At 44.6% G+C, this 22,389-nt stretch overlaps 1 protein-coding gene across 1 annotated transcript in view; it reads left to right on the forward strand.

Moving 5' to 3' along the window:
- STK36 (serine/threonine kinase 36) overlaps positions 1-22,389 on the forward strand; it is a 385,051-nt gene that overhangs the window by 30,392 nt on the left and 332,270 nt on the right. The window contains exon 6 of the mRNA XM_030208993.1: positions 7,838-8,087. Within this exon, the coding sequence (XP_030064853.1) occupies positions 7,838-8,087 (250 nt within the window). The remainder of the gene's footprint in view (positions 1-7,837; positions 8,088-22,389) is intronic.

Genomic DNA, 22,389 nt, shown 5'->3' on the forward strand with positions numbered 1-22,389 from the left:
CCGTCTTAGCGTCCATTCAGGTCGCCATCTTGAGTAATTACCCCAAGTCCCATCTCACCCCAGTTCAAAAGTTGGAATTCATTGGGGCTCTGTTGAACACAAAGACAGCGCAAGCTTATCTTCCTGAGACAAGGGCAGACAACCTCCTGTCCATGGTGTCCATAGTTTGAGCGTCTTAACAGATCACGACTTGGCAGATGTTGAGACTTATGTGGCACATGGCCTCCACAGTTCATGTGACTCCCATGGTACGCCTACACATGAGATCAGCTCAATGGGCCCTAGCTTCCCAGTGGTTTCAAGCTGTGGGGAGTCTAGAGGATGTAATCCAACTGTCCACCGACTTCTGGAAATTTCTGCAGTGGTGGATGATTCGATCCAATTTGACCTTGGGACGTCCATTCCAAATTCCTCAGCCACGAAAAGTGCTGACGACGGATGCATCTCTTCTGGGGTGGGGAGCTCGTGTAGATGGGCTTCACACTCAAGGAGCCTGGTCCTTTCAGGAAAAAGGTCTTCAGATCAATTTCCTGGAATTGCAAGTGATCTGGAACGCTCTAAAGGCGTTCAGAGACCGGCTGTCCAACCAAATCATATTGATTCAGACAGACAATCAGGTTGCCATGTATTACACCAACAAGCAGGGGGGCACCGGATCTCGCCCTCTGTGTCAGGAAGCCATCCAGATGTAGCTTTGGGCACGCCATCACGGCATGTTTCTCCAAGCCACTTATCTGGCAGGCGTAAACAACAGTCTGGCCGAGAGGCTGAGCAGGATAATGCAACATCACGAGTCGTCACTGCCGCAAGATCTTCCGAGCGTGGGGCAACCGCTCGGAGGATCTTTTTGTCACTCAGGTCAATCACAAGGTCCCTCAGTTCTGTTACAGGCTTCAGGCCCATGACAGGCTAGCATCAGATGCCTTTCTCCTGCATTGGGGAACAGGCATCCTGTATGCATATCCTCCCATACCTCTAATAGGGAACACTTTGCTGAAACTCAAGCAAGACTGCGGAACCATGATTCTGATTGCTCCCTTCTGGCTGCGTCAGGTTTGGTTCCCTCTCTTTCTGGAGTTGTCCTCCGAGGAACCGTGTAGATTGGAGTGTTTTACAACCCTCATCACCCAGAACGAGGGGGTCACTTCTGCATCCCAACCTCCAGTCTGTCTCTCACGGCCTGGATGTTGAGAGCTTAGAATTCGCCTCCTTGGGTCTTTCAGAGGGTTTCTCTCGAGTCTTGCTTGCTTCTAGGAAAGATTCCACAAAGAGGTGTTACTCTTTCAAATGGAGGAGATTTGCTGTCTGGTGTGACAGCAAGGCCCTAGTTTCTTGTCCTACACAGACCCTGCTTGAATACCTTCTACACTATCAGAGTCTGGTTTCAAGACCGACTCCGTAAGGGTTCACTTCAGTGCAATTAGTGCTTATCATCAGTGTGTAGAGGGTAAGCCTATCTCTGGACAGCCTTTAGTTGTTCGATTCATGAGAGGTTTGCTTTTGTCAAAGCCCCTGGTCAAACCTCCACCAGTGTCGTGGGATCTCAGTGTCGTTCTCACCCAGCTGATGAAAGCTCCTTTTGAGCCACTGAATTCCTGCCATCTGAAGTACTTGACCTGGAAGGTCTTTTTTTTTGGTGGCTGTTACTTCAGCTCATAGAGTCAGTGAGCTTCAGGCCCTGGTAGTGCATGCACCTTATATCAAGTTCCATCACAATAAAGTAGTCCTCCACACGCACCCTAAGTTCCTGCCGAAGGTGGTGTCAGAGTTCCATCTGAACCAGTCAGTTGTCTTGCCAGCATTTTTCCCCATCCTCATACCTGCCCTGGCGAAAGCAGTTTGCATACCTTGGACTGTAAGAGAGCTTTGGCCTTTTACGTGGAGCGGACAAAGCCCTTTAGACAGTCCGCCCAGTTGTTTGTTTCTTTTGATCCCAACAGGAGGGGAGTCGCTATCAGAAAATGCACAATTTCAAATTGGCTAGCAGATTGCATTTCCTTTACTTATGCCCAAGCTGGGCTGACTCTAGAGGGCCATGTCACGGCTCATAATGTCAGAGCCATGGCTGCTTTGGTGGCTCACTTAAAGTCATCCTCCATTGAAGAGATTTGCAAGGCTGCAACGTGGTCATCAGTCCACACATTCACATCTCACTACTGCCTTCAGCAGGATACCCGACGTGACAGTCAGTTTGGGCAGTCAGTGCTGCAGAATCTGTTTAGGGTTTAGAATCCAACTCCACCCCCCCAGACCCATTTTTGTTCTGTTCCAGGCTGCACTCCCAGTTAGTTGTTTATGGTTTCAGGTCAATCTGTGTTATGTCCTTGCCGTTGCGAGGCCCAATTGACCAATGTTCATTGTTTTCAGTGAGCTTGGTTGCTAGGGATACCCCACATGTGAGAACAAGCAGCCTGCGTGTCCTCGGAGAAAGCGAAGGTACTTACCTGTGGCAGGTATTCTCCAAGGACAGCAGGCTGATTGTTCTCACAAACCCACCCACCTCCCCTTTGGAGTTGTTGTTTATTTGCTTTTATGCTTTTTGATTAAACTGAGGAGGCACGCTCACACGACGGGCGGGAAGTCATCCGCGCATGCGCGTCAGAAGTCTCTGGCAAAACTTTCCTGGGCCGACACAGACATCAGCCCACATGTGAGAACAATCAGCCTGCTGTCCTCAGAGAATTACCTGCTACAGGTAAGTATCTTCGCTTTACTTTTGCAATGTATGTATGGATGCCTGTTCTGGTGTGTTAATGTCTATACATATGGCTGTGATTTCTAAACATGCGGTGTCATTAAAGGACAGGCTTTTAAATGCCCATTTGGGTATGTATGCTAATCTCAACTTTGTTAAATGTTTCAGACTTATCCATCTACTTTCTCCCATGATTGAATTCTATTATTCTGTTTCACTGTATTTTCTAATGTAAGCCACATGAAGACTAACTCAAAATAACCTGTTCCGTAGCTGGGCTCTAGTATTATCATATTGAAAATGCGACTATATCATGCCTCTGTGGTTATATTCCACTAATAAGTTAAATGATTAACTGACTTTCTTAAAAGTATTATATAATCTTTGGATGCATGACTAGGAACACAAACACATACTTATTTATTCAATATCATTTATTCACTATCACAATTCCTCATATAAGGGAGATGGGGGTGGAAGGAACACTGTCAGGATCTCCTGGGAGAGAAAGCAGTAGAACCAGAAGAAGGGACAAGAAGACTTATTTTATTAATATAGCTTAATAAGACATTGTATGTTTGTTATAAAGCAAAGTTGAGGGATATGTGCCACTGAATTAATTATTTTCCAGGATTCTGTGATGTATGTTAAGAGGTTATCCAGACTCAAGTCTACTAAAATGGCAAAGTATAAGTTATGGGATAATGCAACTTCATTTAAAAATGTCAGTGTTTCCAAGGTTTCCATAAGTATGCATATAGTTCATGTTGATGCAGGACAGACTGTTTACTTAAAAATCCATTTTCAAGTGCATTATAAGGCATTATTTAGGAGTATACCAAACACTACTCACACCTAAATGCCTAGTGCCTCCTCTTCTCTCCCCCCACCTCCCTAAATGTCAGGTCTGGCTACGCCCCTGTAGAAGTCAAGTGTTTCAGATATTTCCCTTGATCAAAACCTGTAGACCCTGTCTGATTACCTCAGTAATATTGCAACCTGGCCTGATTTGAAGGAATATTTTTATCAGACTGAAGCACACTCGCATGAGTGACAGTCATTTTCAAAAATTTAGTTTTACTAAAAGCAAAGTAGATTGAATTGTAGAGCAATAAGTTAACAGTGGTTGCAGTCATTGTAGTTGTGGTTCTTTTACTTTTTACTCAAAAGGTATTATATAAGGCAATAGCTTTTTTAGTTTTCACTTAAGTAAATTTTTTAATGTGTTCTTCACTGTACTTTTAAGTATTAAACATTTATTTTTTCTTTTATTTAAGTACTTTAGTCTAATACTTTGAACACTGAGAATGAGTGTGCTGGATAAGGCAAGGGAGATCTGGGAGGGATGGCACTGGAGAAAGAGAGGGTGCCAGAAGGAAGGAGGGAAAAAGAGAAAGTGAGTGGTGGTGGTGATGGAGGGAGTACAGGAAAGCAGAAGAAGAGAGAAAGAATAGATAAGGTAGGGAAGGGTAAAAGGATGAGATAAGAAGTGAAGAAGAGCCGATAGTTGAGAAGAAATGAGTTGGAAGAGGCAGAATTGGAGAGAGAAGGTGTTAATCTGCTCGTGAGCCCTTGTGCCCAGGCCGAGGCCTAGGAAGAACCTTGGCCAAGGCCTAGGGTAGACCAAACAGGCGCTATACAATACCACAGGCCACAAAGCCCCGCACACTCAGGAAATTCAACACGCACCACCAGAAAAGGGAAATAGACCACTCATGCGGGCCGCAAGGCCGATCGGGAACCCACTCGTACAGAGTCCAAGCGTACGTGCTGCAAGGCCAAACTGGAACCGAATCATACACTAGGGAAGGGAACAGAGCAACGAGAGGTCCCAAAATGGACTGGAGTTCAGGCAGCACACACAGCGCCAGGCAGACACAAAGGGAAGGACGTCAGACCAAAGTGGCAGATATAGACAACAACCAGAGGAAGAGAATACTAACAAAGGCTACACAGTAACCCAGGTGGCGGAAGGCAGAGCCCACAGGGGAAGAGGGAAAGCCAGGGTCAGAGCAGGACACTATAGACTCGGAACCTAAAGGAGCGAAGCTCCACAGAAATGGCCAAGCAGGAAAGAAAAGGCTGCTAGAATTCCCCAGGCGGAGGAGGGGCCAGGACCCACCAGGGCCAAATCAAACACAGCATATTAAAAGACAAGAAAGAAGGAGGGCTCATAAAAGTACAGACAGGGTTAAAGCAGACAACAGAGAAAGGTTGCCTAAAAGAGGCAGAGCTCACAACAGACACAAACAATAAACACTGCACACTACCAGTAAAACAGACACTGAGAAAGACTGCCTAAGAAGGCAGGGCTACACAAGAGCCAAACACCAAATACAGCACACAAAGGGTTAAAGCAGGCTCTAGGGAAAACTAAACAAAGCAGGAATGAGCTTACCACAGGCAGGGAGAGGCGAGGCAGAGGAATGACAACAGACCCAGCTGCACTGCAGAGAGGTAATCATGGAAAAGCTAGTTACAACCAGCATACAGAGAAACCACAGACAAAGAGAAGAGCAAGCAAACTAGAGAGATGACACCCTGTGCCACGACCACAGACTAGCAAGAGAACCAGAGCTCAGCTGAAAGAAATAACGCTAGAGCGTCCGCTGTAGGGAGAGGTAAGTTTAAATAAGGTCTGACGTCTGCTGCCTCAAATGTCAGCCCTATGCCTGACAGGCCAATCAGGAGAGAGTCCCAGTCATTCCCCTGCCTGTCCCAGTAGAATCAATATATATAAATGGCGAGTGTCGTACTCACTCGCAAATGCGCAGTAGAGACCCTCTCTGCTCCGCCCCCGCGTCCATACGTGATGACGGGGGCGGAACAGAGAGGGTCTCTACTGCGCATTTGTGAAGGACACCGCTGTCGCTAACGCTCCCCCCACCCGGAGTCGCCGCCGCCACCCACCTTCCATCCGGTCGGGCCCTCGCTCCGCTATTGAAACAGCGAGGGCACGCAGCACACAGCTCTACTGAGCTGCCGTCGGCCTTCCTTCTTCTTCTCTGCCTGTGTCCCGCCCTCGACGACGTTACATCACACGAGGGCGGGACACAGGCAGAGAAGAAGAAGGAAGGCCATGGCAGCTCAGCAGTAGAGCTGTGTGCTGCGTGCCCTCGCTGTTTCAATAGCACAGCGAGGGCCCGACCGGGTGGAAGGTGGGTGGCGACGGCTCCGGGGGGGGGGGGGGGCGAACTCGGGGGGGGAGCGGCAGCGGCAAACTTGGCGGCGGGGTGGGGGGCCTTTCAACCCCCCCTTCCTATACTAGCCTATTTTTATGGGCTGAACGGCTAGTCATAACAGAAGGGAAGAGAGGAGATGTGGAGGAAGAGATGCAAGAATGAGGTGAAATATGAGGGAACTGTGGACAGGTGGGAAGGGTGAGTAAGTGAGGAGGAAGAACGCGTATGGGAAGGCAAGGAGCAAGGATAGTATATGAGAGAGAAGGAAGGGAGGCAAATGAAAAGGAAGAGTACAGGTAGGATAAAAACTTAATGGAAAAAAGGAAAACAAAAAAAGAGACAAAAGCATCCCAAACCGACAGGATGAAATAAAAACCACCTCAGGTCCTCTTTCTCATGAAAGAATTGGAACATAATCTATATATATTTCTACCAACAGTCCTTCCATCAGAGGAGTACCAGATATTCACCACACACCATGTTTCAATATTAGTGTCTGCCTCCCCCATACAGAAAACAAAACAGCGAAGATGACTCACAAGAACAAAAATAAAATGTAAAAATAATCACAAATTATGTATTTAAAAATATAAATACATGTAAAAGATGACACTTTGATTATAAAAATTAAAAATAATAATCAACTTTATTAGCCAAAGGATAGCAGGGAGATGGGGACTCGACACAGCTGTGTTTCGGCCATGTAGGCCTGCGTCAGGAGTCTTCTCACCATGTGCTGATTATTAATTCTATCCAAATATAAAGAAAATATATGTGTCTCTTTTTAATGTTGGAGCGCTAAATTACGCCTGAAGCAAAGTATAGAATGTTTGTACATTTGGGAAGCTTGCCAGGTGCCCTTGGCCTGGATTGGCCGCTGTCATGGACAGGATGCTGGACTCGATGGACCCTTGGTCTTTTCCCAGTGTGGCATTACTTATGTACTTATGGCTTTAGTCAGTCTTAAATTAAGTTTATCAATAAATAGCTTGCTTTTTTAAACAGCACACAAAACATCACATTTAAATATAAAAAGTCTAATTTTTTTTTTTTAAAGAATCAATGTTTAATTACCCTGCTTAATAGAGTCTTGAGGCAGATATTCAGCCCACAAGAGGAAGGCTGGCTAAGTTCTGCAGTCTGCGCTGAGCCTGGATATTCAATGCTGGGCCGTTTCCAGTGACTGGCATTGAATATCTGGGGTTTTAACCAGTTAAGTTCATATCAACCAAAGATAGGCCCGCTATTTCAGCAGCCCAATTTGGCTGCTTAACTCGGCTGACGAAGCACTGAATATTTTTGGATAGCTGGTTATATTGCACGATATAACCAGTTAGCTGCTGTGCGCTGACTGCGAATATTCAGTGGGAGATATCTAGCTATCTCCCGCTGAATATTCTTAGATAGCCGGTTAAGTGTTATTTAACCGGCCAGGAACCGTTGAATATTGGCTGGTTTATACATTCTGTAGTTATGTCAAACAGATCACCCCTTACCCATCCTGATACCTTATTGATTTTCATAGCTTTGGAAACAAAAACTACCTTCATAGTATATTTTTAAGGTGAGTATTCAGCCAGTTTTCTGCTAGTTAATTTTTCAATTACCCGATTAAGGGAGTCCAGTTTTCAACAGCTGGTCACAAATATGCGACTCTCATGTTTTCCCAGAGATGGTCACATATAATAAATAGTCCAAAAAAGAAGCATCTAGAACTTATTTGTTGACCTTTATTTCTGCATACACAATTCAGGTAAAAGAACCGCATTTTCCAAATCACACCAAAATATTTTTAGGAATTCATCTACATTTTTCTTTGTACTAATTCCCATTTTTGATAACTTCTTCCTACTGTGGTCCTCTAGGCTTTGAGGGTGAGAAAAGGATTATCACACTCTTAGGTTGCCACTTTCTCATTTTTTTTTCTGACCATGCTGTCTGTCCTTTTCCTGTGAGGCAGATTTGCTCGTGCTATGAGTATCAACACACTAGTGTTGACCTCCATCAAGGGCACACCACTCTACATGTCCCCTGAGCTGGTGGAGGAGAAACCATATGATCACACGGCAGACCTCTGGTCCATGGGCTGTATCCTGTATGAACTCTTTGTGGGAACACCTCCATTTTACACGAACAGCATCTTTCAACTCGTCAGCCTCATCATCAAGGATCCTGTAAAGTGGCCAAAGACTATGAGTCCTTCTTTCAAGGTAGGATGAGCAAAGATAGGGGATGTAAGATAATTGTGCTTCCTTTTGTATGCTTATTAGCTCTGATCAGTTTTTTATTTGACCTGGGAATTTGCTCTTGCTTCTGCTCCATGAGCCTTATTCATAGATGTCTTAGGATTCTTCCCCTCTTTATATTCCCTCCCAACTTAATTTAGTCTAATCATAGCAGTGGCAGTCCTCAGCCAGGGACCACACATGATGGCTCTTTCAGAACCTGAAGTCATTTATACTAAATCCAGCCACTAGATATTACTCTTTTGTGATAACTGACTCACGTCCCCCTAACTAAGACTGTACTGAGCTATAATTTCTCTTTGTGCAACTTGCCCACTAGTGCCACCTTCTTTGCTACTACCAGTGAAAGGAGACAGTGGGCTTGGAGCAATTTTCACACTCCATATTTGTACCCTATATGGCTGCACCACTCATGCAACACCTAGTATGGTTTTTCCTATAACCAGGGGCTATGATCACTGTTTCCACAGTATTACTAGTCCCACCTGACTCGGAGAGTGGTAAACATGAGCTGGAAGCCAAATCTTGGTTACTCCATGAGGCACTGCCACTGAGCCACTGGAAAAGCCCAACACTGTTCAGTGAGCGCTATGAATAATATTTTTTCACCTTAAAGTGTTTAATGTATAGTGTATAAGTTAATAATCTCAGGGTGTTTTGTTCTCCTCATCGTCTCTCCAAACCAATCTAGATGTGTGGGAATATGCTGTCCTGCCAGCAGATGGAGACTGAGAATCAATGGCTCAATGCCTGCATCCCATAAAGGGTCCTGTGCAGTCCATAATAACTAGCCAGTATTTCTCAGTGTCCAGCAGATAGTAGGTGAGTTTCTGGGGGGGGGGGGGGGTCCAGTTATGAAGAGAGAATTGGTAGCTTCTTCTTTAGGGCAGTTATTGGATTTTAGCAAAGCCTTTGAAACGGTTCCACACAGATGACTAATAAATAAACTGTGTGCCTTCAGTATGGGCCCTAAAGTAACTGACCAGGTTAGGAACTGGTTGAGGAGAAGGCAACAGAGGGTAGTGGTAAATGGAACTCATTCTGAGGAAAATGATGTTACCAGTGGTTCTTGGACTGGTTCTTTTTAATATTTTTGTAACAGATATTGCTGAAGGGCTGTCTGGTAAGGTTTGCCTCTGTCACAGTTGGGGGTGTGGGCCCTTAGGCTCCAGTCAGGCTAACCAAAAGGCTAGGCAGGCCCCGACTGGTGGAAAATGAGTCTCAAACCCCCCTCCCTTCCAGTGAGGGCTAGGCTAGAGAATAGCTCTTAAAAGAGCTCTTTGGGATAGGCCTGACAGGGTCAGGACCTGGGTTAGCTCTGAAAAGAGCTTTTGGGGACAGGCCTGACAGATACAGGACCTGGAGTAGCTCTGAAAATAGCTCTTGAGAGCAGGCCTGATGGGGTCAGGACCTGGGGTAGCTCTGAAAAGAGCTCTTGGGGGCAGGCCTGATGGGGTCAGGGCCTAGGAATAGCTCAGAAGATAAGGTGGGGACAGAACTGGAACGTGGTCTGGAGACTGAAACTTGACTGGAGACAGGACTGGAATTAAAGCTGAAGGCAAGGCTGAAACCGAAGATTGGAACAGAAGACTGGAACCAAAGGTTGGAATTATCCTGGAACTGAAGACTGGAACTGGGCTGGAGGGTACAAATGTAACAAAAATAAATAAATAAAATAAACTGGAGAGTCCACAGGAACAGAGCAGAAGATTCCAGAGGGAAAAGACAGGAACAACTCCGGGCGCCCAGGGGAGCTGACATCTGCCAGGGCAACGTGGGAAGCAGAGCGCTGGACCAGAGGAGTGCCTCGGTGTTCAGGGGGTGGTTGTGTGGGCAGCCTGGCATGATGAGGAGGCTGCTGGAGACCTGTTGAAGCTGTGGAGCCTAACCCCTGGAACGGCAAGGTAAATCGGGGAGCAGGGGCATGGCCTGGGCTGTGACATCCTCTTTGCGGATGATACTAAAATCTGCAATAGGGTAGACACCCCTGATGCTGTGGATAACATGAGGAAGGACTTAGTGAAGCTAGAGAAATGGTCTGGAATTTGGCAGCTAAGATTTAATGGTAAAAAATGCAGAGTCATGCATATCAGCTGCAAAATCCTATGGGAATAGAACAGTAAACTTTTGTGCACGAAAGAGGAGTGGGACTTGGATGTGATTGTCTGTGATGATCTTAAGTTGGCCAAACAGACAGAAAAAGCGAAAGCTAGAAGGACGCTTGAATGTGTAGGGAGCAGAATGGCCAGTAGGAAAAAGGAGATGATGATGCCCCTGTATTAGATTCTGGTGAGACCTCATTTAGAATATTGTGTACAATTTTGGAGACCCCACCTTCAAAAAGATAATAAACAGGATGGAGTCTGTCCAGAGGGTGGCTACTAAAATGGTCAGTGGCCTTCGTCATAAAGCATATGGGGACAGACTTAAAGATCTCAATATGTATACTTTGGAAGAAAGGAGGGAGAGGGGATATATGATAGAGACATTTAAAAACCTAAAGGGCATAAACGCAAAGGAGACCAGTCACTTTCAGTTGAAAGGTTACTCGGGAACAAGGGGGCATAGGATGGAGGTGATAGGGGATAGACTTAGAAGTAACCTGAGGAAATACTTCACAGAAAGGGTGGTGAATTGATAGAACGGCCTCCCAGTGGAAGTGGTGGAGACAAAAACAGTATCTGAATTCAAGAGAGCTTGGAATAAGTACATATGGAGGGGCATAATCAAACACGAACGCCCATCTCCATGGGCGTCTATCTCCGAGAAAGGGGACGTGAAGGGGCGGGACAAACCGTATTTTCGAAAAAAATGGGCGTCCATCTTTTTTCCGATAATACGGTTTGTGCCCGGCAAATGCATCGGATTTGTGCGGATTTGAGCTGGGCCGTTTCGTTTTTCAGCAATAATGGAAACCGAAGGTGTCCAGCTCAAAAATGACCAAATCCAAGGCATTGGTTCGTGGGAGGGGCCAGGATTTGTAGTGCACTGGTCCCCCTCACATGCCAGGACACCAACTGGGCACCCTAGGGGGCACTTATAACAATTTAAAATAAACAGTTAACTACCTCTGAAGTCCATAGCTCCCTTCCCTTGGGTGCTGAGCCTCCCAAATCCCCCCCAAAACCCACTGCCCACAACTCTACACCATTACCATAGCCCTTATGGCTGAAGGGGGGCACCTAGATGTGGCTACAGTGGGTTTTGGGGGTGGCTTGGAGCGCTCCCATTTACCACCACAAGTGTGACAGGTGGGGGGAGGGGGGGTGATGGGCCTGGGTCCACCTGGCTGAAGTCCACTGCACCCACTAACAACTGCTCCAGGGACTGCATACTGCTGTGATGGAGCTAGGTATGACATTTGAGGCTGGCATACAGGCTGGAAAAAAAAGTTGTTAAAGTTGTTTTTTTTGGGTGGGAGGGGGTTAGTGACCACTGGGGAGTCAGGGGTGGTCATCCCCGATTCCCTCCGGTGGTGATCTGGTCATTTAGGGCACTTTTTTGGGACTTGTTCGTGAAAAAAAAAGGGTCCAAAAAAAGTGACCCAAATTTGCGCTAAAACGCCTTTCTTTTTTCGATTATCGGCCGAGGACGCCCATCTCTCCTCGGCCGATAAACATGCCCCAGTCCTGCGTCCACCACGCCTCCGACACGCCCCCGTCAACTTTGGCCATTTCCGCGACAGATTGCAGTTGAAGACGCCCAAAATCGGCTTTCGATTATACGGATTTGGACGCCCACAGGAGAAACACGCCCATCTCCCGATTTGGGTCGAAATATGAGCGTCTTTCTCTTTCGAAAATAAGCTGGATGATCTCTAAGAGAGTGTTAGAGAAATTAGATGGCATTGATGGGCAGACTGGATAGGCTATATGATCTTTATCTGCCTACAATTTTCTATATTTCTTGGGCCCCATATGTTTGAAAAATCAGAAGCAGGGCTAGGACCAAATGAGGTATGCCATGCACAGGTCCTGACTTGGTGTGAACTAGAGGCAGACTGAATTTTAGTTTCAGCTTCGAGTCTGAAACAGACCCAAAATCCAGATTTAGCCATGTTTTGGGTTTGACCGAAAATGCCAGTGCATTTTTTGTGAAACCAAAACTCCCCCCCCCCCCCCATCTAAAGCAGATGCATGCCCCCCCCCCCCCCCGGAGAAAAAACTGCCCCCCCCTCCGTAATCCGCCATCCTCCCACTACCCATAGGTTTTCCCTGGGCCTACCTTAGAAACCCTAGTTGTCCTGGGCCTCTAGCAGCAGTCTCAGAAGACTACTGCAGGAGGTCACGGCAGTCATTTTGAGATTGGAATCCACCTGGGCAGGAGCAAGTAGGGATTGCTGCTGCCCATGCCAGTTCCAGGACTTCTAAGGTAGGCCCAGGGAGGGCCTCGGGGGTGGCAGGGCGACGTTTTCAGTTAGGAGACGGGCCAGCTTTCTGTCGGGTGGGCCAGGGGCTAAGGGGCCATGCAGCTCACTTGTAGTTGGGGGGAGGGGCCATGCCAACCTGTTTCAGCTTTGGTTTCGGCCAAAACTGTGCAGTGAACTTTGAGTGCAGATTCGGTTTTGCCTGAAACCGAAAACCTTGTTTACATTCGCCCTCTAGTGGGAACCATCACTAATTTGGGTTCTGCAACAGAGGAAGACCTGGGAGAATGTTCTCCACCATTTACCCGCATAGAGCTCCTAGGAAGTTTGGATCTTAACAGCACCAGAGAGGTAAGTCAGAAAGCAACAGAGCGATTTTCAATGGAGTTTGTACTACTGATGCACTAAGCCTTTGCATAAAGAAGGGTCTGGGAACAGGAGAAGTAGTTGTGAACTCGGGGGCCCCACACAAGAGGGACAATCATTTGGAGAGTGCATCATGGTAAACAGTATTTTTAATAGAAAGGAGCTGCTCTTGTTGATTTCTTGAGTACTGGCAGTGCTGAAGGTTTCAGAGGAATGGTCAGTGAAGGTAACAAAGTCAGGTGACATGCTTCTGGAAGGAATAAAAAAGCCAGCCAAAGCCTTCCCATGCACAGCGTGATCAATGAGATGATTTCAGGCAAGTGGTAAACACCACATTCAGGGCTTAATGGGAGTCAGTCCATGTTGAGGCTGTACCCAATCCCGCTGGAATAAAAGGAGAGGTTACATCTCCTGAAGGTAGATGCAGTGGTGTCAGCAGTAACCAAAAAGACAACCACCAGAATGGTTGTGTTTTTGTTACTGGAGACTTCCTCTGATAATCATGATAGGCAAGTCTTTGGGAATAGTTTCGCTCGGTAAAAATAAGCTTAGGCCACATAACCCTTGCAGCCTGGTACCTGCAAGCCAGCAGCCACCATTTCAGTGAATTGTTTTAGTAGGGCCTTTATCTGGCAATCCACCGAGCAAAATTGGTCCCAAAGAGTCTCTTATCAGGACCATCAGAGGATATCTCCAAAACAGTGCATCTTGAAATAGGAATTGCTTTCCTGGCAGGTGCCTTATATGATCTTATTCAGATGACAGCAAGGCTATGACTCTGATGGTTTCTGTTTGTCATTTTCTTTGGCTGGGAAGCTGGTTGGCTGATGTGGCTTCAAAGGTCCTTTAAAGGACTATTTAGAAAATACTTGAATAAGTTGATGAAGGACCTGAAGGAATCCAAAGTTCCTAGCCTTCCAGAGTACCAGTCCAAAGCACCAAGCTGATTTCCTTGAACCAGATGCCACTTCAGGGAAGTGAGAATGTATCGTCTTGGAAGAGTCAATGGTTCACAGCAGAATAGATTTCTGTCAAGGGTGGCAGTTTTTTTGGGGCACCCGAAGAGGGGCTCTGGGGGGGAATTAGGGGTCTTCAAGGGGCACAGTTAGGTCTTTTGGTTTCACCAGTAAGAAGCTATCTAAGGCATGCTCTGTTAGGTGTGACCTGAGGCCTGGTGTTATCTGTAGATATTGAGGTCTTTGGTAATGACATGGAACTGTTTCTGTGGGTCAATGTTCACATGAAATCTTCACAGAAGGTTCCTTTTGTCCTGCTGGTCACCTCAGATGCAGGATCTGGAAAGTCCTTTACCTCTCCAAGGGGAGGCAAGGGCAGTCTGTCCTAAGAGCTGTAGTTGCCTGGTTTGTTGCAAGGAATGGACCTGAAGTTGCCAAAATGGATTCTAGTGACCACGGATGCCAGCTTGAGTGAAGTAGCTCAGAGTCACTGATGGACGAATGAGGCATTGTGGTCAATCAACAGCCTTGAGGTGAGAGCCATACGTACAACATTCGGAACTTGCGGCTACTAGTTTGAGGTAAAACAGTTTGAGTGTTATTGGATAATGTGACGGCAATGTCATACATAAGTTGGTAGGGCAGTACCAAGAGCCAGCAGGTATCGAAAGAGGCTTGTGTGTTGTGTTGAAAGTGGATACTGTGAAAGTGGACTTCCTAAGCAGGAACACCTTGGACCCAGGAGACTGGAGCTTAGTGGATGGAGTAGGCCTTTTTTCACATTGTACAGTATTGGGGAAGGCAAATCATGGATCTAATGGCGTATAGCAGTCATAGGTGCTCCAGTTCAACTATGGCCATGAAGCAGGTTGTTGTATTTTATTTATTTGTTACATTTGTACCCCACATTTTCCCACCTATTTGCAGGCTCAATGCGGCTTACATAATAACGTGAGGCGTTAGCCACCTCCAGTGATTAAACAAATACAAAGTGACGTAATTGCCAATAAGATAAATGTGTTACAGACACATTAGGGAATCGTAGAGAAGGGAGTTATATAGTGATCATAGTGTTCATTATAAGTTTTGGTTTCCTTGTGTTGCTGGGTTCAGGCATTTAAGTTGGGTCAGTAGGGTATGCCTTTTCGAACAGGTTGGTCTTTAGTGATTTCCTGTAGTTGAGGTGGTCATATGTTGTTTTTACGGCTTTTGGTAGTGCATTCCAGAGTTGCGTGCTTATATAGGAGAAGTTGGACCAATAAATTGATTTGTACTTGAGTCCTTTGCAGTTAGGGTGGTGAAGATTTAAGTATGTTCGTGATGATTTGGTTGAGTTTCTGGTTGGCAGGTCTATGAGGTCAATCATATATCCCGGGGACGTCGCCATAGATAATTTTGTGGACCAAGGTGCAGATTTTGAAAGTAATACGTTCTTTGATTGAGAGCCAATGTAGTTTTTCTCGAAGGGGTTTGGCGCTTTCAAATTGCGATTTTCCAAATATAAGCCTGGCTGCTGTGTTTTGAGCAGTCTGTAGCTTCTTTATGAGTTGCTCTTTGCATCCCTCATAAATTCCGTTGCAGTAGTCGGCATGGCTTAGTACCATTGATTGTATCAGGTTGCGGAATGTTGCCCTCAGGAAGAATGGTTTCACACGTTTAAATTTCCACATTGAGTGGAGCATTTTCTTGATTCTAGAGTTAACTTGGTTCTCGAGTGTAAGGTTCCTGTCGATTGTGACACCAAGGATTTTTAGGTTATCTGAGGTAGGGAGGGTGTAATCTGGGGTGATTAAGTTTGTGGCTATGTTCGTATTGTATTGGGAAGAGAGGATGAAGCAGTGTGTTTTTTCTGTATTGAGTTTTAGTTGGAATGCATTTGCCCATAAGTTCATGGTATGCAAGCCGAGATTAATTTTGAATCTGATTGTAGGATGGTATGTATTGAAGGCAGAATAAAATTGTTTCAGAGTTTCTTCACCCTCCGTCCAAATCATAAAAATGTCATCGATGTAGCGGTAGTATTTTAGAGGTTTGGTCTGGTGTGTATTCAGAAATGTCTCTTCCAGCTCAGCCATAAAAAGGTTGGCATATTGGGGTGCTGTCCTGGTGCCCATCGCAGTGCCCATTATTTGTAGATAGATATCATTGTTAAAGCGGAAGTAGTTGTGAGTTAAAATGAATTTGATTAATTTTGTAATAGTTTCTGGTGAGTATTGATACTCAGACCTAGAAAAGTTCTTTAGAAAAATGCGCCTTAAAACACATTTCTATAATAAAGGGACACCAAACAGACCGGAATACAGTCTTAAACAAAAGAACACTTATTTCACCCCACAGGAGGGACAAAACTACAAGCTGGATAATTACATAGAAAGTTTCAGACATAGGGTGAAATCCCAACTTTCCAACAAACAAAAGAGAATCCTGTACAATCTTACCCCACCAGAAAGAGCGGCCATAAGAACCCTACAAACTAATGAACGCATTATCATCAAACCCGCAGACAAAGGAGGCGCAGTGGTAATTATGGACATACAAAAATACATTGAAGAGGGGCACAGACAGCTCTCAGACAATAAATACTACAGGAAACTAACAGACCATCAATACTCACCAGAAACTATTACAAAATTAATCAAATTCATTTTAACTCACAACTACTTCCGCTTTAACAATGATATCTATCTACAAATAATGGGCACTGCGATGGGCACCAGGACAGCACCCCAATATGCCAACCTTTTTATGGCTGAGCTGGAAGAGACATTTCTGAATACACACCAGACCAAACCTCTAAAATACTACCGGTACATCGATGACATTTTTATGATTTGCTCGGAGGGTGAAGAAACTCTGAAACAATTTTATTCTGCCTTCAATACATATCATCCTACAATCAGATTCAAAATTGACTACTCCCCAGAAAAAGTCAATTTTTTGGACACCACGGTCTCAATCAATGATGGCTGTATACAAACGTCTATATACAAGAAACCCACAGACCGATGCAGCTACCTCCACAACTCCAGCTTTCATCCTTCACATACAAAAAGATCCATCATTTACAGCCAAGCCACAAGATACCACTATATCTGCTCTGACCCAGGGGACAGAGACAGACACCTTAAAAGCCTGACTGCATCCTTCAAACAGAAAGGCTACAACCCCAAAATAATCTCCAAGAATATTGCCTCCTCCCTCAAAACACCCAGGGAGAATCTGCTACAGTACAAGGAGAAAAAAAATCCACAGACAAAATCCCCCTTGTAGTGATATACAATCCAGAGCTGGAAAAACTGAGGAAAATCATAAGAGATCTACAACCTATACTCCAGGAGGATGAATTACTGAAAGAGATATTCCCATCCCCACCAGTACTGGCCTTCCGACAGCCACCCAACTTAAAACACAAGCTAATCAGAAGTAAACTTCCATCACAGACTGAAAAGGAACAGAAGGGCACACTTCCCTGTAATTTATCCAGTTGCAAACTATGCCAAAATATTTCACAGGACCCCACAGTCATCCATAAAGGAAAGATATTCAACATAAAGGGATCTTTCACTTGCTCATCTTCCAATGTGGTATATATCATTCAGTGTAAAAAATGTAACGAAGGATGCTATATTGGAGAAACAGGCCAGATGCTTAAGACAAGATTCAATTTACATAGACATCACATGAACAATATTGGTGCCAGTAGGGCTCCCACCCCTGTTGGTCAGCATTTTACAGGACCAGGACACTGTACCAGTGACTTCACAGTGAGAATCCTGAAAGGTAACTTTAAAACCATACAAGAACGTAAGAGCTTTGAGGTCAGAATGATTGAATATTTTAACACCCAACAGAAAGGACTTAACAAGGATCTGGGGTTCCTAGCCCATTATAAACCATAAAGCTGCATGTCTCTGTTGATCACCCCACCCCTCACCTATCCACACCCATCCTGTTAGAATATCAATGATATGCTTTGATGTCCCCATGCATACTCCCTACCCACCCCCATGAGTGGGAAAAATGTAACAAAAAACAAACAAAAACATCCTCCCACCCTGTCAGACTGTCATAGTAATGCTTGAATGTTTTCACTTATATACACTGTCAGCTAGCACATTTGCTTATTTCCGATCTGACGAAGAAGGGCAACCTTCGAAAGCTAATCAAGAAATGTATTACGTTATTTCAGAAAAGGAGGAAAGCTTTTTTACAGCTTAAAACTAGATTGCTTAATATAGGAGGAACTTTCCTGCTTAAGTATCCCTGTCGATGTGTTGTAGCCTTTAATTTCCAGAACTATATTTTTTTTTAACCTGAGAAACTTCTAGAATTTGTCTCTAGTAAGGAATAGTAAATTAGACCCTGAATATTATGCTATGTATCGGCTGTACTCATAAAAGTTGCCTTCTACCTTTGTTTACTTTAATTTTCTAGAATATTTGATTGCTTAGATCTTGGACAACATTATTGTGGTCTTAAAAATTGTATTATTTTTCTTGCAATGTTTTAATTACAACAAATTGTTTTTCTTATTTTTCTGAATTTATGTACAGTATATACATGAATGTGAAATGAAAATTCATAAATAAATTTTAAAAAAAATGAAAAGGATCGGTGATAGCGGTGATCCTTGAGGTACTCCACAGTCTGCTTTCCACGGGGATGATATATTTGAGTTTGATTTCACTTGGAGGCTTATTTTCAAAGCACTTAGCCTCCCAAAGTTCCATAGAAACCTATGGAACTTAGCCTCCCAAAGTGCTTTGAAAATATGCCTCTTGGTATGTTCTGGTGGTTAGGAAACCCTTGATCCAACTGAGTATATTTCCACCGATCCTGAAGTAGTCTAGGAGTCTTAGTAGTATATTATGGTTGACCATGTCGAATGCACTAGACATGTCGAATTGGAGGAGAAGTATCTTATTGCCTGTAGCTATTTCCTGCTTGAATTTGGCCAGATGGGTGATTAACACAGTTTCGGTGCTGTGGCGGAGGCGAAATCCCGATTGTGATTCATGTAGTATGGAGAATTTGTGTACGTAATCGGTGAGCTGTTTGTTTACCATACTTTCCATCAGCTTGACTGCTAATGGAATAGATGCTACTGGGCAGTAATTGGTGAGTTCATTTGTTTTTTTCTTGGTGTCTTTTGGTATGGGGGTGAGTAGGATGTTGCCATTTTCCTGGAGAAGAGACCTTGTTGGAGCATGAAGTTTAAGTGGGAAGTGAGATCTGTTATGAAGCGATCGAGGGCGGATTTTATTAGGTAGCTGGGACAGGAGTGTATGTGTTTGCACCATGGTTCTTGATAAGTAAAATCATCCAGAAGGTGGAGAGTCATCCAGAGTTGGTCATTCCAGGTGCTCTGGATTGGACAAGAAGGCCTTTGTATGAGGACCTCATGAGGCTAAATGTAGGGGAATCCCTGGTGTTGCCGAAAGAAGCGGGCCTCCTGTTGCAGGGATCGATTCCGATGCAAGATATGTCTTTGCTCTGTCTTGTGGCATAGTTCTTGAGAGGGCAAGGTTGAGAAGGATAGGTTATTCCAGTCAGGTTATAGATATTTTCTTATGGTTCCAAGATTGGCATGCTCATCTGTGGGGGAGATATTAGGTTTCCTATAGTATGGTCTGTACAAGGGCTTGGTCCTGGCCTCCTTGAGGGTAGAGTTACGGTAACAGCAGTAGTGTGCTACTACAGGGAGGTGTAAGATCATCCTTTGACAGCTGATCTAGATATCTTACATTTTTTGAAAGAGGTGAAGCACTTGAGGCCCCCTTGGAAACTGGTGGGGGCCACCATAGGATCTGAACCTGGTTTTACTGGTGTTAGTAAGGGCACCATTTGATACACTTAGATGGGAGTCCGTAAAGATGTCACTCTAAAGATGGTTTTTTTCATTTCCATAGCTCGGCCAGATGGATTTTGGAATTGCAAGCTTTTTCTTGTTGGGAGCTCTTCCTGGTTTTGTCATGGGAAAAGTAGTGCTAGTGACCAGTTCCTTTTTGCCTAAAGTTGTATTGCCCTTCCTTGTTAACCAGTTAATTTTGCTTCCAGTGTTCAAGGAGGCAGGAGATAAGGAAGAGACGAGGCGCTTGCATTGATTGGATGTTTAGACAACACTGTACTGTTATCTAAAGAACTTTCAATGTTTGGACTGTCTTTTTGTGTTGTTTGGAGGAGATGGGAAGGGAAAGACAGCCTCTAAGTCAGTGGTTCTCAAACCTGATCCTGGAGGCACCCCAGCCAGTCAGGTTTTCAGGATATCCGCAATGAATATTCATGAGAGAGATTTGCATGCAGTAGAGGCAGTACATGCAAATCTCTCTCTTGAATATTTATTGTGGATAACCTAACAACCTGACTGGCTGGGGTGCCTCCAAGACCAGGTTTGGAAACAAGTGCTCTAAGGCATTGCTGTCTGTAATAGATTAAAGAAGCCATAGCATTAGCATACATCATTTGGGGGTACCCAATGCCCTCAGCCCTGAAAGCACATTCCACCAGAGCACAGGCCGCCTCCTGGACAGGAGAGTCATTTGAAAGGCAGCTACTTGGTCGTCACTGTATGCACTATCCTCACTGCATGTCACTATAGGCTAGATGTACAAGCATGTCTAAGCTAGTGTTTGTCAACAAGTTTGTCAGGGACTCTCCCTCAATAGATACTGCTTTGGTACATTCCACGCATCTGAACTGGTCTGGATGGATGTTGAGAAAGTATAAATTAGGTTTTACCTGTCCAATTTTCTTACCTTGAGGTCCTCCAGACTACTCCAGAACCCTCCCATGTTTATTATTTAAGAGCTAAGACGAGTTGAAGCTACAGTGTGGTAAATTTAAAACGAATCGGAGAAAATTTTTCTTCACCCAACGTGTAATTAGACTCTGGAATTCATTGCCGGAGAACGTGGTACGGGCGGTTAGCTTGACGGAGTTTAAAAAGGGGTTAGATAGATTCCTAAAGGACAAGTCCATAGACCGCTATTAAATGGACTTGGAAAAATTCCGCATTTTTAGGTATAACTTGTCTGGAATGTTTTTACGTTTGGGGAGCGTGCCAGGTGCCCTTGACCTGGATTGGCCACTGTCGGTGACAGGATGCTGGGCTAGATGGACCTTTGGTCTTTCCCAGTATGGCACTACTTATGTACTTATGTACTTATAATTCAGAGGTAGGAGCTAAGGGGGATAGTCATTGGCATTCGATCTCACTGTTTGGGATGGGGCATTGGCAGAGCGAGGCAGGAGTTGGGTTTTCTCTGTCATAAAAGTTGGCATCCCTAAATGCACAGAACCCTTTATAGGGTGTAGGCATTGAACCAGTGGTTCTCAGTTTCTATCTGCTGGCAGGAGAAGTGTACCCATACATCTGGCTTTGCCTTGTATGACTCAGGAAAACGCCTTATGAAAGGATGATAGGTACTGTAATATATCTTTAAGGTGCTGTAATATATATTTAAGGTACAAAAAACACCACCTCATACTTCTTGTGTCATAGGTGCTCTATGATATGTTAGTAGAGATTGAGTGATACTTCTTAAGGCGTACGACATGTCATCTTTTATTTATTTATTTGTTACATTTGTATCCCACATTTTCCCACCTATTTGCAGGCTCAATGTGGCTTACATATTACCGTGGCGGCGTTCGCCGGTTCCGGTCTGAACAAATACATAGTGTGCTCAAGTACAAGTTGTGATTGTGGTAGAATATGGTTCATATACGTTAGCTATATTGGGAAACAATTTGGTAGGAGGAGGGAGATTGGGGTGGCTCCGTTAAGTTCTTGGTGTTGTTGTGTAGCAGGTTCTCTGGTTCTTATGTTGGGTTGGTGGGGTATGGCTTTTGGAACAAGTTCATTTTTAGTTTTTTTCCTGAACTTTAGGTAGTCATATGTTGTTTTTACTGTTTTTGGAAGTGCATTCCATAGTTGTGCGCTTAAATAGGAGAAGCTGGATGCATATATTGTTTTGTATTTGAGACCTTTGTTGTTTGGGTAGTGGAGATTAAGATAGGTTTGAGCTGATCTTGTTGTATTTCTGGTTGGCAGGTCTATGAGGTCTTTCATGTATCCTGGGGCTTTGCTGTAGATAATTTTATGGACCATAGAGCAGATTTTGAAGGCAATAGGTTCTTTGATTGGGAGCCAGCGGAGTTTGTCTCGGAGGGGTTTGGCACTTTCAAAACATGATTTTCCAAATATAAGCCTGGCTGCTGTGTTTTGAGCAGTCTGGAGTTTCTTTATGATTTGTTCTTTACAGCTCGCATAGATTCCGTTACAGTAGTCTGCATGGCTCAGTACCATTGATTGTATCAAGTTGCGAAACGTTTCCCTCTGGAAGAATGGTTTCACACGCTTGAGTTTCCACATTGAGTGGAACATTTTCTTTTATGGTGGATTTCGCTTGATTCTCTAGTGAGAGGTTCCGGTCAATTGTTACTCCGAGAATTGTCTGCGATAAGAAGGGTGTGGCCTGAGATGCTTATATTTGTGGGTTTATATAAAATAGGGCCAGATTACAAAGATACACATAAACTTTTCCAACTTGTGAAGAAATTATTAGTAATTTCTCCC

Source organism: Microcaecilia unicolor, chromosome 7 (genome assembly GCF_901765095.1).
Source record: "Microcaecilia unicolor chromosome 7, aMicUni1.1, whole genome shotgun sequence".
NCBI classification, from domain to species: domain Eukaryota; kingdom Metazoa; phylum Chordata; class Amphibia; order Gymnophiona; family Siphonopidae; genus Microcaecilia; species Microcaecilia unicolor.